General features: G+C 47.6%; 1 protein-coding gene across 11 annotated transcripts in view; it reads left to right on the forward strand.

Annotated features, from left to right (window-relative positions):
- Positions 1 to 16792, forward strand: part of CAPRIN2 (caprin family member 2) — a 331530-nt gene that overhangs the window by 236553 nt on the left and 78185 nt on the right. For 10 of the 11 annotated variants that reach the window (XM_033952547.1, XM_033952545.1, XM_033952548.1 and 7 more), the window contains 2 exons: positions 3269 to 3403; positions 3610 to 3720. In XM_033952547.1, the coding sequence (XP_033808438.1) occupies positions 3269 to 3403; positions 3610 to 3720 (246 nt within the window). The remainder of the gene's footprint in view (positions 1 to 3268; positions 3404 to 3609; positions 3721 to 16792) is intronic. The other variant, XM_033952543.1, reaches the window with a different exon arrangement.

The following is a 16792-nucleotide window of genomic DNA, read 5'->3' on the forward strand; positions in this document are numbered from 1 at the left end:
CCAGTAGCCAGGAATGGTAACAGATCACAGTGCATTGCCTTTTCAGGCCAGCTTGTTTCCCATGTCATTTCTGACACCCTGTCTATATTGAAGCTCAATGCCTAGCAGCCCTTCCATCTCGCAATGCTCCATCAGGTGTGGCACTAATGCATAGATGAACTTTTTTTTCTTTTCATCCAGATTTAACGTCCTCATCCTTAATCACTGACCAAGACTCCTGAAGGCTCTCTTAAGGTGGCTAAAGCTGTCTCTCACTTCTATCCTATGGCTCCAGACTTCCAGCAGCTGTTTGTCCACACGAAAGTGGACTCTGCAGTGGCACAAGTATCCAGGCGTACCTCCCTTCCTGGTGAAGGTGGTGTGTTGCTGAAGGATGCACAGGACTGTAGGGTGAATGTGCTCCTGAAAAAACAGTTTGAAATGCTGGTTTGGGGCATCACAGCGGCAGTAGCAGCCTCCTTCGTAGCGTGGAACTGCCATTCAAGGCAGCAATCTAGTCTCTCAGAGCTTGGAATCCTGTCCCCACATGTTTGAGAGTGTATATTGTGGCTAATGTTCTTTAAGCTGAAACATTATTCAGGACTTAGTTTCTGCCCACCATATACTCTGGATTAGACAGTGGGTGGACAAGTTAGCCTTCAAGGCCACTCAGCAGATTTACCCTTCAAGGGGCAGATGCTATTTGACAAAGGGCTAGATGGCCTCGTGGCCAGTGTGGTGGATTGCCACCCCAAATCCTTCCTGGATAGTCGGAGCCATCGACTTGCCAGGGGCAGAAGATGCTATTTTTGTGCCACTAAGAGATCTTACCAGACAGATTTGGTAGTTCTAAATGCCAGCAACCCACAGGTTTCCATGGTGGCTCGGTCTCTAAGAAGCAGCAATGACGGTGGGATGATGGTCGCTTCTCATGTTGGAGATGGGAACAGAACTCGTCCCACCGTGGGATTCTGGACATTCAGTGAGGGGCACAGGATCAAAATTTTATAACTCCCTCCAGATCTGTTCCTTGACTCTCCCGTCAGACATCTGGAGTCTCTTAGCCATTCACACCATTGAACCAGTTCACGAAGAAGAACCTGGCTCAGGAGGATACTCTTCATAAAAAATCAGCACAGGGAGGGCAGTACGGATTCCTGTGTATCCACAACAAAACTACAGATTAGGTTCTTACCTCAATAACCTGGGTTCTGCTAGGATGCACAAGTATGTTCTTCCCTCCCTGTGCTTTTTTTCTTTTTTTTAAATTCACCCCCATTTCTGCCTCAGACATTTACAGTGTCCATCTTGGGACTTCTTCTCCTGTGTCTAAGATTTAAGCAGAGGCGTGTAACAGGAACTGGGGGGGGGGGCAGTCCTTTTCTGTTTTCCCTTGGGAGGATCCTCCTAGCTCCTGCTTGTTACTCTTACCAGCTTGGCTATTAGTTACTCATGTAAGTGATTTATTGTTCACTGTTTTCTCATTAATTGTTAATCATTGTTCTATTCCCTAAGTTTCAGAGCAGAGTAGAATGTTTGTTGCCAGGGAAGTTCCCCATGCCTCTCCTCCTTTCTTTGTTTCAGTGGAGCTCGATTGCTTTGGTATCAACTGAGGAAGGAGCTGTTCACAACAGAAGGAGAGAGTTTCAAGTTCATAAAGTGATACCCTTTAGCAGTTTCAAAACACACAATATACAAGCATGAAGAATGTATGGAGCTCAAAACCATAAATCTGCGTTTTTTTTCAAATTATTTACAAACTTAGAACATATCTCCTTAAAACAGCATAATTTAAACATAATCAAACCCTTCAGCTTTGGACTTCTATCTAACGAAGGCTAAATAAGTTTGCTTATTTGTTTTAATAAAGGAGTTTGGAATTGTCCATTTTATATGTTTTCTTATGATTACATGTAGAGTCTATAAGAGTTCATGTAGTTGTAGTGCAATTTCCCAAGGAGTTTCATGTTCTGATGTCTAGAATTAAGTGACTTACTGAAAGCTGTAGAATAAGAGCCTGGGTGATATTACAAGGGTTAACTTGCTGCATTGCAAATACTAAAAATGTAATCAAGGAAGCAGTCTGAGGAACACTTTGAGATATCTGCAGGTTTGCGTAACTGCAAATTGCATATTACACTTTTTTTTATAACATCTTGTTTTCTGTAAACTTGGATATAGCATATAACCAGTAGCTCTAAATGCCTTCTTTGTATCATTAAACATGTTAAATTTTTCAACTTTTTTGTACCAAAATAGTGTACAGCCAGCCAATAAGTACATGAACCATAATTAACATCAAAATGTTCAACATGAGTTCCCTGGCTAGCAGCCTCCTTGAAGAGGGAAGGTGAAACTTAAGTCAACATAATAAGTTCGAGTTTATCTTTCAACAAGTAATTTTTTTAGTGTTGTACAAATTAAACGGTTTGTTTATGAAGAAGCTGCTGCTGTTATTTTGTCATGATTAAATACAAGCTTTCTAATGAATCTAGGAATTTAGAGCTAGATTTTCCTAAACGGCACTGGTGTGTCAATCACGTGATGGCAGCGATTCTCTAAACCAGTGGTTCTCAACCCTGTCCTAGGGGACCCCCAGCCAGTTGGGTTTTCAAGATATCCCTAATGAATATGCTTGAGAGAAATTTGCATATAATGGAGGAGACAGGCATGCAAATATGTCTTATGCATATTCATTAGGGATGTCTTGAAAACCCGACTGGCTGGGGGTCCCCTAGGACAGGGTTGAGAATCACTGCTCTAAACTGCACCATATCAAAAGTAGGCACAAGAAATGTAGGCCAGAGTTTTACAGGCCTACATTTCTAGCGCCTACTTTCGACAAAGAGTTGCATCATAGAAGCGCCTACGTCAACTTACAGCATAAACCACGCCTCTGGTGTAAAGTGTTAAAATGTTGAACTTAGGAAGTTTGAAACCAGTGATAAAGCAGGCTTTAGTTTAAACCAAAGTGTGCTGATTAAATTTCCCAGTATTCTGAGGTCCCTGCCTCAAATTTCACTGGAACATTTGTGCATGGGCTCGCATAGTAAAACATGGAAGAGGGTCTTAAAAGAAATAGAGGGGGTAATGGTTGAAATAGCCTGCCTGCAAAGATACAGAATATAAAGGATGGCTGAAGATAAGAGGGAGTTAACTGGTGTAATTCTTGATTTACTGTTACAGTGCATTAAAAGACCAGGAAAGTTTGCCTTTTGATAGAAACAACAAATCTAGAAAAATATAATATGTAAATATAAAACAGTATATGAATAATTTTTCTAAACAGCTCTTCACAGAACCGAAAAGTAAATGTGTTTCTTCCAAGCCATTACATGAGCCAAACTCTGCCTTACCTACTATTGATGAGACCTTGTCTGGATCAGAAGCAAATCTTTCCCAGTCACCAGCTATACAGGTAGAGGTGTGTTGGAATTAAGTTTCTGTTGCTCTATGTAAAGATAGCCTAACAGCACTGTTTGTTCAGGTTGCTGTGAAATCATAGGCAGTTTGTATATCCTAAATGTACCAGTTATTTTTTAAGTAATACATATTGCTCTCTGCTCTGTAGGAAAGTTTAATTTGCCTCTGTTGCTTTTAATAACCTAAGTCTAACCTATTGCCCATTAGAGTCCTTTACCACCTGCTGAAGAGCTTGAAAATTGCATTTCACCTAAACGAGAATATAAAGCAAGCACACAACTTGCTGAGTCCCCGGTAGAGAAAGAAAGTATAATACAGGTAAATTGCTGACACTTTTTTCTCACAAATTAAACTGCATTTTTGTTTGGTGTTTTTAAGAACTTAAATTGTAAGATATCTACAGTGACATACCAAGGGCGGGGGGAGAGGGGACGGTCCGCCCTAGGTGCATACCCCAAAGGGGTGTACAGCTGGAACACCGGTTCTGGAACTTCCTGCACCTCTCCCCGTGGCTGCCAGTTCACCCCCTCAGACGTCACTTAATTGTTCTGGAGCAGAGTCAGCAGCCATGGGGAGATGTAGCAAGGTCCCGCGATGACTGCAGTTGCTGGTCCACCCCCTCTGACATCACATACTTGTTCTGGAGCAGAATTGGCAGCTGCAGTAATTGTGGAACCTTGTTATACCTCCCCATGGCTGCCAGCTCTGCTCTAGAAGAAGTAAGTGATGGGAAGATGGGGGGGGTCTGCCCTAGGTGCATGCCCCAAGGGGGTGTACTGCCAGCACACCATTTCTGGAACTTTCTGCACCTCCCCCATGGCTGCCAGTTCACCCCCTCCAATGTCACTACATCTGGAGCAGAGTCGGCAGCCTTGGGGAGATGTAGCAAGGTCCCGCGATGACTGCGGCTGCTGGTCCATCCCTTCTGTCATCACTTATATTTCCAGAGCAGAATTGGCAGCTGCAGTCTTCATGGGACCATGCTACACCTCTCCATGGCTGCCGACTCTGCTCTGGAAGTAGTAAGTGATGTTGGAGGGAGTGGACTGGCAGCTGCAGGGAGGTGCAGCAAGGTCCCGCAATGACTGTGGCTGCTGGTCCACCCCCTCCAACATCACTTACTACTTCCGGAGCAGCTGTGGGGTGGTGTAGCAAGGTCCTGCGATCACTGCAGCTGCCAATTCTGCTCCAGAATAAGTATGTGATGTCTGAGGGTGTGGACCAGCAGCCACAGTCATCGTAGGACCTTGCTGCACCTCCCTGCAGCTGCCAGTCCACCCCCTCCAACGTCATTACTTGTTCTGGAGCAGAGCCAGCAGCCGCAGTCATCGCAGGACCTTGATGCATGGCATTGGGAGGGAGGGAGAGGAGCAGGATACTTGCATGGAAGAGTAGTGGAGGGAAAGGGAAGGGGAGTGAAGGGAGCAGGATACTGGCAGGAAAGTAGTGTGGCGGGGAGAAAAGGAAGCAGGATACTGGTATGGAAGGGTGGTGGAGGGAGAGAAAGGGGGCAGATTCTAATGGAATTGGTTTGCAGGGAAAGGGGAGAGAGGCATAATGGGGAAGGATACTGGATGGAATTGGGTTGGAGGGAACAAGGGGACAGATGCTGATGGAAGAGGGGTGGAAGAGGGGTGGATGGAGAGAGAAAGGGCAGACATTGAATTGTTAGTGGGGAGGGTAGAAGGGGAGCCTATGCTGGATGGAAGTGTGGATAGGGGAGAGAAGGGAGCAGATGCTGGATGGATTTGGGGAGGAGAGAAAGAAAGAGGGGAGCAGATGCAGGAAGGAAGTGGAGAGAGGGGGCAGACACTGGATGGAAGTAGACAGAGGAGAAGATGCTGGATGGAAGGGGTAGAGAAAGAGGGTACATGATGGGGGAAGAGGAATGAGTTAGTGAAATACTGGAGGGGTGAGGGGGAAAAGGTGGCAAGCTGTAGGTAGACATTGAAAAGGGAAATTGATGACAGTGTGGTAAGAACTTAATATAGACAGATGCAGAAAATAAATTGAGAAGGAAGATGAGGAAGAAAAGGGAGAGGAGAGTGAAATGCCCCAGACCATGGGGGTGTGGGAAGGGAAGGAGACCATTGGAGGAGGGGGAGGGAAGGGAAGAAGATGGATGCCAGACCAATTGGGGTGAAGGGGGAGATGGAGGCATACAGTTTCTGGAAGGGGCATAGAAGGAGAGAAGATGTTGTATAGAAGGGGCAGAGGGAGGACAGACAGTGTATGGAAGGAAGAGAGTGACTAGAAGAAGAGAGCAGAAACCAGAAAAGACAGAAGTAGAAAACAAATTTCTATTTTTTTTGCTTTAGTATAGCTGTGTTGATAAATATTTATAAAAAGAAAATGGAAATAAGGTGATCCTTTTTATTGAACTAATTGTAATACATTTTTTTTACTAATTCAGAGGCCAAAACCCCCTTCCTCAGGTCAGGACAGTATACTGTAAAGGCAGTACTGACCTGAGAAAAGAGGTTCTGGCCTCTGAAAGCTAATTGAAAATGTATTACCGTATTTTCACGCAAATAACGCGCACCCGTATAAAACGCGCACACGGGTATAGCGCGCAGAAATCACGATGATATGTACAAAAACTTTGGTATACCGCGCTCACGGGTATACCGCGCATGCTGCCCGACGCTCCTTTCGCCCGCCCTGACTTTCCGACTCTCCGTTCACCCCCCCTGACTTCCGTGCACTGTCCCCCCTTGAAGGTCTGTCCCCATCCTGAAAGCCTGATGCCCCCCCCCCGACGTCCGATACATCCCTCCCCCCGAAGGACCGCCGACTCCCCAACAATATCGGGCCAGGAGGGAGCCCAAATCCTCCTGGCCACGGCGACCCCCTAACCCCACCCCGCACTACATTACGGGCAGGAGGGATCCCAGGCCCTCCTGCCCTTGACGCAAACCCCCCTCCCCCCAACGACTGCCCCCCCCAAGAACCTCCGACCGCCCCCCCAGCCGACCCGCGACCCCCCCTGGCGACCCCCACGACCCCCCCCACCCCCCTTCCCCGTACCTTTGGTAGTTGGGCCAGAAGGGAGCCCAAACCCTCCTGGCCACGGCGACCCCCTAACCCCACCCCGCACTACATTACGGGCAGGAGGGATCCCAGGCCCTCCTGCCCTCGACGCAAACCCCCTCCCCCCCAACGACCGCCCCCCCCCAAGAACCTCCGACCGCTCCCCCAGCCGACCCGCGATCCCCCTGGCGACCCCCACGACCCCCCCACCCCCCTTCCCCGTACCTTTGGTAGTTGGCCGGACAGACGGGAGCCAAACCCGCCTGTCCGGCAGGCAGCCAACGAAGGAATGAGGCCGGATTGGCCCATCCATCCTAAAGCTCCGCCTACTGGTGGGGCCTAAGGCGCGTGGGCCAATCAGAATAGGCCCTGGAGCCTTAGGTCCCACCTGGGGGCGCGGCTTGAGGCACATGGTCGGGTTGGGCCCATGTGCCTCAGGCCGCGCCCCCAGGTGGGACCTAAGGCTCCAGGGCCTATTCTGATTGGCCCACGCGCCTTAGGCCCCACCAGTAGGCGGAGCTTTAGGATGGATGGGCCAATCCGGCCTCATTCCTTCGTTGGCTGCCTGCCGGACAGGCGGGTTTGGCTCCCGTCTGTCCGGCCAACTACCAAAGGTACGGGGAAGGGGGGTGGGGGGGTCGTGGGGGTCGCCAGGGGGATCGCGGGTCGGCTGGGGGGCGGTCGGAGGTTCTTGGGGGGGGGCGGTCGTTGGGGGGGAGGGGGGTTTGCGTCGAGGGCAGGAGGGCCTGGGATCCCTCCTGCCCGTAATGTAGTGCGGGGTGGGGTTAGGGGGTCGCCGTGGCCAGGAGGGTTTGGGCTCCCTTCTGGCCCGATATTGTCGGGAAGTCGGCAGTCCTTCGGGGTGGGGGTGCGAGTGGTCCTGCCGGGGGGGGGGATGTATCGGACGTCGGGGAGGCGGCCGGGCAAGAGGGCTTGGGCTCCCTCTTGCTCCGATCGTGGATGCGGGTGCGGGTGGGAGCGCGTGCGAGCGGTCGTTCGGGGTGGGGGTGCGAGTGGTCCTGCCGGGGGGGGGATGTATCGGACGTCGGGGAGTCGGCCGGGCAAGAGGGCTTGGGCTCCCTCTTGCTCCGATCGTGGATGCGGGTGCGGGTGGGAGCGCGTGCGAGCGGTCGTTCGGGGTGAGGGTGCGAGCGGTCCTGCTGGGGGGGGTGAATCGGGCGTCGGGCGGGGTGGGAACTATGTTTTAAAACTTTTGTATACCGCGCTGACGCATATAACGCGCGAGGGGTATGCGCGGTAGGTAAAAACGCGTATAACGCGCGCGTTATATGCGTGAAAATACGGTAGTCCAATAAAATAGTAGTATCTTATTTTCCATTTTTGTTTTATCCCCCCCCCCCCTTTTATGAAGCTGCATTAGACTATCGCCAGCCGTGATATTAGCTCTGCTCAAGGAATTCTTTGAGCACCAGAACTTTTACCACCACAACCTGCAATAGTCCCCCCCCAAAAAACAAAAAAACAACCTAACATAGCTTCATAAAAGAGGGGGGTTATTTGTTAATTTGTAAAGTGATGATCTCTTAGAGGAAGAGATAATGATTACTGCGGATGGACAGACTAGATGGGCCATTTGGCCTTTATCTGGCATCATGTTTCTATTTCTGTTTTTTCAAATTTACATCTGCTATCTTTATATTGTGCACAATATTAGGGGACCTGCGTCACTATTTCTGTGTGTTGCATTGTATATAGAGTCCAGCTTTTTGGTGGTTCAGTTTAACCTTTGTCTAAGTATTTCTATTTTATCCCCCCTTTTTACAAAACCGTAGAGCGTTTTTTAGCGCTGGCTGCGGTGGTTACTGCTCAGACGCTCAGAATTCTATGAGTGTCTGAGCTGTTACCACCGTGGCTAAAAACCACACTACAGTTTTGTAAAATGGAGAGGGGTTAGTTTGTGATTAAATATTCCATACTAGGCGAAGGTGTTTTCTGTGTTTTGAAAGACATGGTTCTCTGTTAGCATTGACTGTGGAGGCTAAATCTGTACTAGTCTGGCTTGTTTAGTTTTACAATGGGTGTATTGATGTTCTACTACTCATTGCAGTATGTAAGATGCTGCCTTTTCTTAGGTACACTCTTGTTGTGTGACGTGTGGATTGTTACTAAAACTCATGTTTTTTCATACAAATGGGGGGTGTCAAAAATGACCTGGTGTCACATATGTTAGGTATGCCACTGGATATCTAGTACTCTATAGATGTGAAAAATAGAATGGGTGAGTTATGCCACTAATCCAGAGAAGTATCAGTTTAGTTACTGATATTGGGGTTCAGCGTGAGGGTGCAGTGAGTCTGTAGCTCTTAATGAGTATACCGCTTTTGGATTGCCAGTCGATGAAGACAGCTCTATTCTGGTGCTCAGTTGAAATATGCTACTTGGGCCTTGAAACCATAACCAGCTTTGGGTGCTTTAGCACCTCCAATATTGAGCAGACTGTTTCCAGGAAGGGCTAATTTCCATTGGTGGGTTTAGCACCTCCAATCACTTTTAAAAAGCTGGCTCCTGTGACTGAAACCCTACTGTATGGTTGGCTGAGAAAGGAAGGCTTACTGGGTAGTACTTTCTGAAGTATTCAATGTGACATCAGAGCCTTCCCTTATTTCTGCTGAAAGAAGCTACAAGTCTTGGCTTTGAGTAAGATGTCCACTGGATCGAGAGTATCGTATATGCTCAACATAAACCTATCTGAGTATAAACAGAGATAAGTCCCCCCCCCAAAAAAAAAGGGGGGAACTGTTAACGAGTAAAAACCGGGGGGGGGTGGGGGGTGTTAGTGACTATATTCTATTTGGCCCTACTTTTCTATATCTGTTCTCCCTTCCCCTCAGACCAGCAACATTCCTTTTCTCTTCCTACCCCCCACCCTCCTTCCCCCTCCCCTGGGTCCTCAGACGCTGACACTAGCACAGCAGCCACCAACATTTCTTTCCAAACACCACCACCTCCTCCCCCCCCCCCCCCCCACCAACTCTGATGCCACAGCAACCAACTTTCCTCGATCATAGAAATAAACGGCAGATAAGGGCCACGGCCCATCCAGTCTGCCCACCCCAATGACCCTCCCCTACCTTTCTCTGTGAATAGATCCCACGTGTCTATCCCATTTGGCCTTAAAATCAGGCACGCTGCTGGCCTCAATAACCTGAAGTGGAAGACTATTCCAGCAATCAACCACCCTTTCAGTGAAAAAGAATTTCTTGGTGTCCCCGTGCAGTTTCCCACCCCTGATTTTCCACGGATGCCCCCTTGTTGCCGCGGGACCCTTGAAAAAAGATATCATCTTCCACCTCGATGCGGCCCGTGAGATACTTGAATGTCTCGATCATGTCACCCCTCTCTCTGCGTTCCTCGAGTGAGTACAGCTGCAACTTATCCAGCTGTTCCTCGTACGGGAGATCCTTGAGTCCCGAGACCATCCGGGTGGCCATTCTCTGGACCGACTCCAGTCTCAGCACATACTTACGGTAATGCGGCCTCCAGAATTGCACACAGTATTCCAGGTGGGGCCTCACCATGGATCTATACAATGGCATAATGACTTCAGGCTTACGGCTGACGAAACTCCTGCGTATGCAACCTATGATTTGCCTTGCCTTGGATGAAGCTTGCTCCACTTGATTGGCAGTCTTCATGTTCTCACTAATGATCACCCCTAAGTCTCGTTCTGCTTCAGTTCTTGTTAGGATCTCTCCATTAAGGGTGTAAGTCTTGCATGGATTTTGGCTGCCCAGGTTCATGACTTTGCATTTTTTGGCATTGAAGCTGAGTTGCCAGGACCTAGACCAGCGCTCCAGCAGGAGTAGGTCGTGCATCATGTTGTCGGACATTGAATTTATGTCTGTTGTGCTTTTGCCCACTACATTGCTTAGTTTGGCGTCATCGGCGAATAATGTTGTTTTACCTCTCAGCCCTTCTGCCAAGTCTCTTATAAAGATGTTGAATAGGACCGAGCCCTGCGGCACTCCACTGATTACCTCCGTCATTTCGGAGGGGGTGCCGTTCACAACTACTTTCTGAAGCCTACCTCCAAGCCAGTTCCCAACCCATTTCGTCAATGTGTCGCCCAATCCTATAGAACTCATCTTGCTCAGCAACCTGCAGTGTGGTACGCTATCGAATGCTTTACTGAAGTCCAGGTATACGATGTCCAGGGACTCTCCAACATCCAGCTTCCTCGTCACCCAGTCAAAGAAGCTGATCAGGTTGGATTGGCAGGATCTCCCCTTAGTAAATCCATGTTGATGGGGATCCCATAGATTCTCCTCGTTCAGGATCGTATCCAGTTGGCGTTTGATTAGAGTTTCCATTAGTTTGCACACTATTGATGTGAGACTCACCGGTCTGTAGTTTGCTGTCTCCATCTTGGAGCCTTTCTTGTGGAGTGGAATGACGTTAGCCGTCTTCCTGTCCAATGGGACGTTACCCGTACTAAGGGAAAGATTGAAGAGCGCGGATAGCGGTTCCGCCAAGACATCTCACAACTCCCTGAGCACCCTGGGGTGTAGGTTGTCAGGCCCAATTGCCTTGTTAACCTTAAGCTTTGACAGCTCGCAGTAGACACCACTGGGTGTAAACTCGAAATTACTAAACGGGTCATCTGTGTCAACCCTTGTCTGTAGCTGAGGGCCGCGTCCTGGCGCCTTGTGGGTGAAGACTGAGCAGAAGTATTCATTTAACAGTTGGGCTTTTTCCGAGTCCGCTTCTACATAGTCTCCATCTGGTTTCCTAAGACGTACTATCCCGCTTGAGTTCTTATTTCTGTCACTGATATACCTGAAGAAGGATTTATCTCCTTTCTGGATGTTCTGGGACCACTGCTTTTTAACATATTTATCAATGATCTAGAGACAGAAATAACTAGTGAGATAATTAAGTTTGCTGATAACACAAAGTTGGTCAAAGTTGTTAAATCGTAAGAGGATTGTGAAAAATTGAAGGGGACCTTGTGAGATTGGGTCAAAATGGCAGATGACGTTTAATGTGAGCAAGTGCAAAGTGAGGTATGTGGGAAAGAGGAACCCGAACTACAGCTACGTGATGCAGGGTTCCAATTTAGGAATCACTCACTGCTCAGGAAAAGGATCTAGGAGTCATTGTTGAGGATATGTTGAAACCCTCAGTTCAATGTGTGGCAGCAACTAAGAAAGCAAATAGAATGTTAGAAATTATCAGGAAAGGAATGGAAAATAAAGAAGAAAATATTATAATGCCCTTGAATCATTCTATGGTACGGCTGCACCTCGATACTGTGTGCAATTCTGATCACCATATCTCAGTAAAGATATAGCAGAATTAGAGAAGGGCAATGAAAATGATAAGAGACTTCCCTATGAGGAAAGGCTAAAGCGGCTAAGGCACTTCAGCTTGGAGAAGAGACGTTTCAGGGTGATGATAGAGGTCTATAAAATACTGAGTGGGGTGCAAAGGGTAGATGTGAATGACTTGTTTACTCTTTTCAAAAGTACTAAGACTAGGGATGTATGCGATGAAGCTACTAAGTAGTAGATTTAAAACAAACTGGCTTGGCTAATTTTCTAAAAGAGAAGTCCATAGGCCATTGTTGAGATGGCTTGGGAAAATCAACTGCTTTTTCCTAGGATAAGCAGCATAAAATCTGTTTTATACTTGGGATCTAGCTAGGTACTTGAGACCTGGGTTGGTCACTGTTGGGAACAGGGTACTGGGCTTGATTGACCTATAGTTTGTCCCAGTATAGCAATTCTTATGTTCTTATATTGAGAGGCAAGCCTTTGGATGATGACTTCGTCTGGAGCCACCAACGCAAATTTTGACTCACTTCTGTAGTCCAGGCCAGCGACATCTGGAGTGAATCCATCTACGAAGACCAGCAGTACAATAGTACGTCCTGAAGTAGGCATAGATGAGTTTTCACTCAAGGCTACCATCAACCCAGCATTTGTAGACAGTTGGTGCTGGCATTGCCAGGATTTCAGAAATCTGGCATTTTAGCTTCAGTTTGCAAGGCTCTGGGAGAAAAACCCGGCCTTCTCCTGTGTTGAAATGGATCCCCAAGTACTTTAGGGATTGTGCCAGTTCCAGGTGGACAAAGGGATTGAGGGGTACAGATAAGAGTAGAGGTAGATTATAGGGACAGGATTTAGAGGTAAGTTATAAAATTAGTCAGGGACCACTGTTCATGCAATGGGCCTGATGGGCTGCCGCGGGAGCGGACCGCTGGGCAAGATGGACCTATGGTCTGCCTCAGCGGAGGCAACTCTTATGTTCTTCGTTAGAGACTCCTCCATGCAGAATTTGGCCTCCCTAACTGCTGTTTTGACTTGGCCAGATAGACTTCCCTAGAGTCCTGTTTCCCTGATTGTTTGTAAGAGATGAATGCTTTTTTCTTCTCCTTGATGAGGTCCGAAATCTCCAGAGAGAACCACTGTGGCTTATTGTTCCTCCGCCGTTTACTTACTGATTTAACATAGCGGTTTGTTACGTCTTGTATGGTGACTTTCAAAGTCAACCACATTTCTTTCACATTATCGGTTTCTGCTTGGCTTTGTAGCGCCTGGTGAACGAAGTCTCCCATTTCTTTGAAGTTTGTGTCCTTGAATTTCAGGAACTTGGTCAGTGTGGTAGATTTAGTGAAACCTTTCCTGAGATTGAACCATACCATGTTGTGGTCACTGGAGGCCAATGTGTCGCCCACCGAGACCTCTGTGACACTTTCTCCATTGGTAAGTATCAGGTCCAGTATTGCCTGATCCCTTGTTGGTTCCAACACCAATTGCCTGAGTCTTGCTCCCTTCATAGAGTTTAATAGCCTCCTGCTGCTGCCGGAAGCAGAGGAAAGCGTGTCCCAATCCACATCAGGCATGTTGAAGTCACGTAACAATACTGTGTCCCCACGCAAGGTGATATTCTCTGTATCTACGATTAATTCCGTATCCAGGTCATCCTGTTGTCTTGGGGGTCTGTAAACTACGCCAAGATACAGGCATTTGTCATTCCCTCTGGCCAAATTTACCCAAAGGGATTCCCCAGTGTACCGTACATCTGTGATTCTGGTGACTTTAATGTCATCTTTAGTATATAATGCTACACCTCCTCCCATTTTGCCCTCCCTGTCCCGGCGAAGCAAGTTGTAACCCGGTATGACCATGTCCCACCCGTGGGAATCCGTGAGCCAGGTCTCAGATATCGCCACCACATCCAGGTCAGCATTTCTCATTTCTGTTTCCAATTCCAGGATCTTGTTTCCCAGACTGTGGGTGTTGACGTACATAGCCCTCCATGTTGTATGTTTGTTACGTCTCAGAAGTCAGAAGATGAGCTTTCCTGTCTTCTGCATCGACTGCAATATGTATGACTACCTCCCTTCGGGGATCCAGGCATACATTTGCGATCGATGCATGGAGATGGATAGCTTGAAATGTCAGGTAAGACTATTGGAGGGAACAGTGATGGAACTCGAAGACAGAATCCGAGCACAAGGGAAGATTCTAGTGGAGTACAGCCCAAACGACGAGGTCAAGGATCTAGAAACGTTCATAGAGGAAGCCCATCAGCACCACGTAGAGATCCCAGGGCTGGAAAACTGTACTCAGGAAACACATGTGAGGAGAGAAGACATCCATGCAAACACAGAAGAAAACGAAGACGAGATAGGAGACAACCGCACAACAGGAGGAATAGTGAGAGCACAGGAAGATGTCCCCCCACCCAAAGAACAGGAAACAATTTCAAGAGTATCATTGGAGGAAGATGACTGGCCCTACTCCAAGGACGTGGACCTACGCCCCCCAAGGAACTCCCGAATAAAGAAGATGGGGATCATCGTAGGCGACTCCATTATACGACACGTGGACAGCCACACCGCAGGAGGAAGAGAGGACAGAGTCGTCACCTGTCTGCCTGGAGCAAGAGTAAAGGATGTGACCAGCAGGATCTCCAGGATCATAGATGGCGCACGGGGAGTGGACACCGCTGTGCTTATCCACGTGGGAACAAATGATGTGAGCGGGCGGAAGTATGACAGGGAAGAGATGAAGGGCCAGCTCCGCTCACTCGGAAGACAATTGAAGATCAGGGAGGTGAAGGTGGCCTTCTCTGAAATCCTCCCTGTACCAAGAGCAGATGGAAAGAGACAAGGGGAATTGCAAGTGATCAACGCCTGGATGAGACGATGGTGCGAAGACGAAGGCTTCGACTTCGTGCGCAACTGGACGGCGTTCTGGGGAAAAAGCAAGTACTACAGAAGGGATGGACTACACCTCAACAAGGAAGGAGCAAGAGTTTTGGCAGGCAACATGAAGAAAGCAATAGAGAAGGCTTTAAACTGAAGGACAGGGGAAAGCCGACAGTCGACAACCGGTCGATGGCACGGACAACAGGATGCCCCGACGTAGGAACAAAGGACCACTACTCATACACAAGAGAGGTCGACCTCACAGCCAACAAAGGAGAACAAGCAGGAAAGGACAACTCAGACACAGGAGGGGATGACCACACAGCAAACATGGGAGATAACACAGGAGCAGTAAAGGATACCGTAAATGAAACTGTAAGGACAGCCAAGAGTAGAAGGTCCAAAAAGGTAACACGAAGGGAACTTAGATGTATGTATACAAATGCTAGAAGTCTAGGAAACAAAATGGGAGAACTAGAGACGATAGCAAGACATGAGAACATGGATATCATTGGCATAACAGAAACATGGTGGAATGAAGAAAACAAATGGGACACAGTACTACAGGGATACAAACTATATAGAAGAGATCGAGAAGGGCAGAAAGGTGGAGGTATTGCCCTATATGTTAAGGAAGAAATAGATTCTGTTGGAATGAGTACAACAGACAGTAAAGAGAAGCTGGAGTCCCTCTGGATCAAAATTCCTGGTCGCAATGGCGCAGATATAAAAATTGGCCTTTACTATTGTCCCCCAGGACAGGCGGAAGTCACTGACTCAGAAATGATGGAGGAAATCAAACAAGTATGCAAGACAGGCAATGTAGTTATATTGGGAGACTTCAATTTCCCAGGAATAGACTGGAAACTAGGAGCCTCCAACTGCGGCAAGGAGGCCAAGTTCCTGGAGGTGCTAGGGGATTGCTTCCTGGAGCAAATGGTAAAAGAGCCGACAAGAGGCGACGCCACCTTGGACTTGGTCCTAAATGGTCTCACTGGACCGATAACAGAAGTAGAAGTCATGGTTCCACTGGGAACGAGTGATCACAATGTAATCAACTTTAAACTTGACATCGGGAAAGGGAAACATGTCAAAACCTTAACCACCACCTTAAACTTTAAAAAGGGTAAATACGATTGCATGAGAGCCATGGTAACAAAACGACTCGAGAAGATGGTGGACAAACTTGAAACAGTAGATCAGGCATGGTGCCTATTGAAAAATACTATTGCAGAAGCACAAGATCTCTACATTCCGAGGATTTCCAAAGATCGGAGAACTAAAGGCAAAAGAGAACCGGCATGGCTTACCATACAGGTGAAGGAAGCCATAAAGGTAAAGAAGGACTCTTTCAAAAAATGGAAATGCACGAAGACAACCGAAGCCTGGAACAAACATAAAGATGAACAGAAGAAATGTCACAAGGCGGTGAGGGAAGCAAAACAGGACTATGAGGAAAAAATAGCCCGGGAGGCCAAAAACTTCAAGCCCTTCTTTAGATACGTGAAAGGGAAAAAACCTGCAAAAGAGGCAGTGGGACCCCTGGACGACAAGGGAAGAAAAGGGTACATCAAGGAAGATAAACAAATCGCAGACAAACTAAATTCCTTCTTTGCGTCCGTTTTTACGAAGGAGGACACCTCAACAATACCTGAAGCGGAGAAAGTGTTTGCAGGAGAAATAGAAGACAGCCTCACCACAGTTGAAGTGGACTTAGCCCAGATATACTATCAGATCGACAAACTTAAAAGTGACAAATCACCTGGACCGGATGAAATTCACCCGAGAGTCTTGAAGGAATTGAAGATTGAAATTGGAGAGTTATTGCAAAAACTTGCAAACCTGTCAATCAGAACTGGTCAGATACCAGACGACTGGAGGAAAGCGAACGTCACGCCAATTTTCAAAAAAGGATCGAGAGGAGAACCGGGCAACTATAGACCTGTGAGTCTTACGTCTGTCCCCGGCAAGATGATTGAATCACTGATCAAGGATAGCATAGTTCAGCACTTGGACACACACGACTTGATGAAACCCAGTCAACATGGATTCAGGAAAGGGAAATCGTGTCTGACGAATTTACTCCAATTCTTTGAGACCGTGAATGAGCAAATTGATAGTGGAAAGCCGGTGGACATAATATACTTGGACTTCCAGAAAGCATTTGACAAAGTTCCACACGAA

Source organism: Geotrypetes seraphini, chromosome 7 (assembly GCF_902459505.1).
Source record: "Geotrypetes seraphini chromosome 7, aGeoSer1.1, whole genome shotgun sequence".
Lineage (NCBI taxonomy): Eukaryota > Metazoa > Chordata > Amphibia > Gymnophiona > Dermophiidae > Geotrypetes > Geotrypetes seraphini.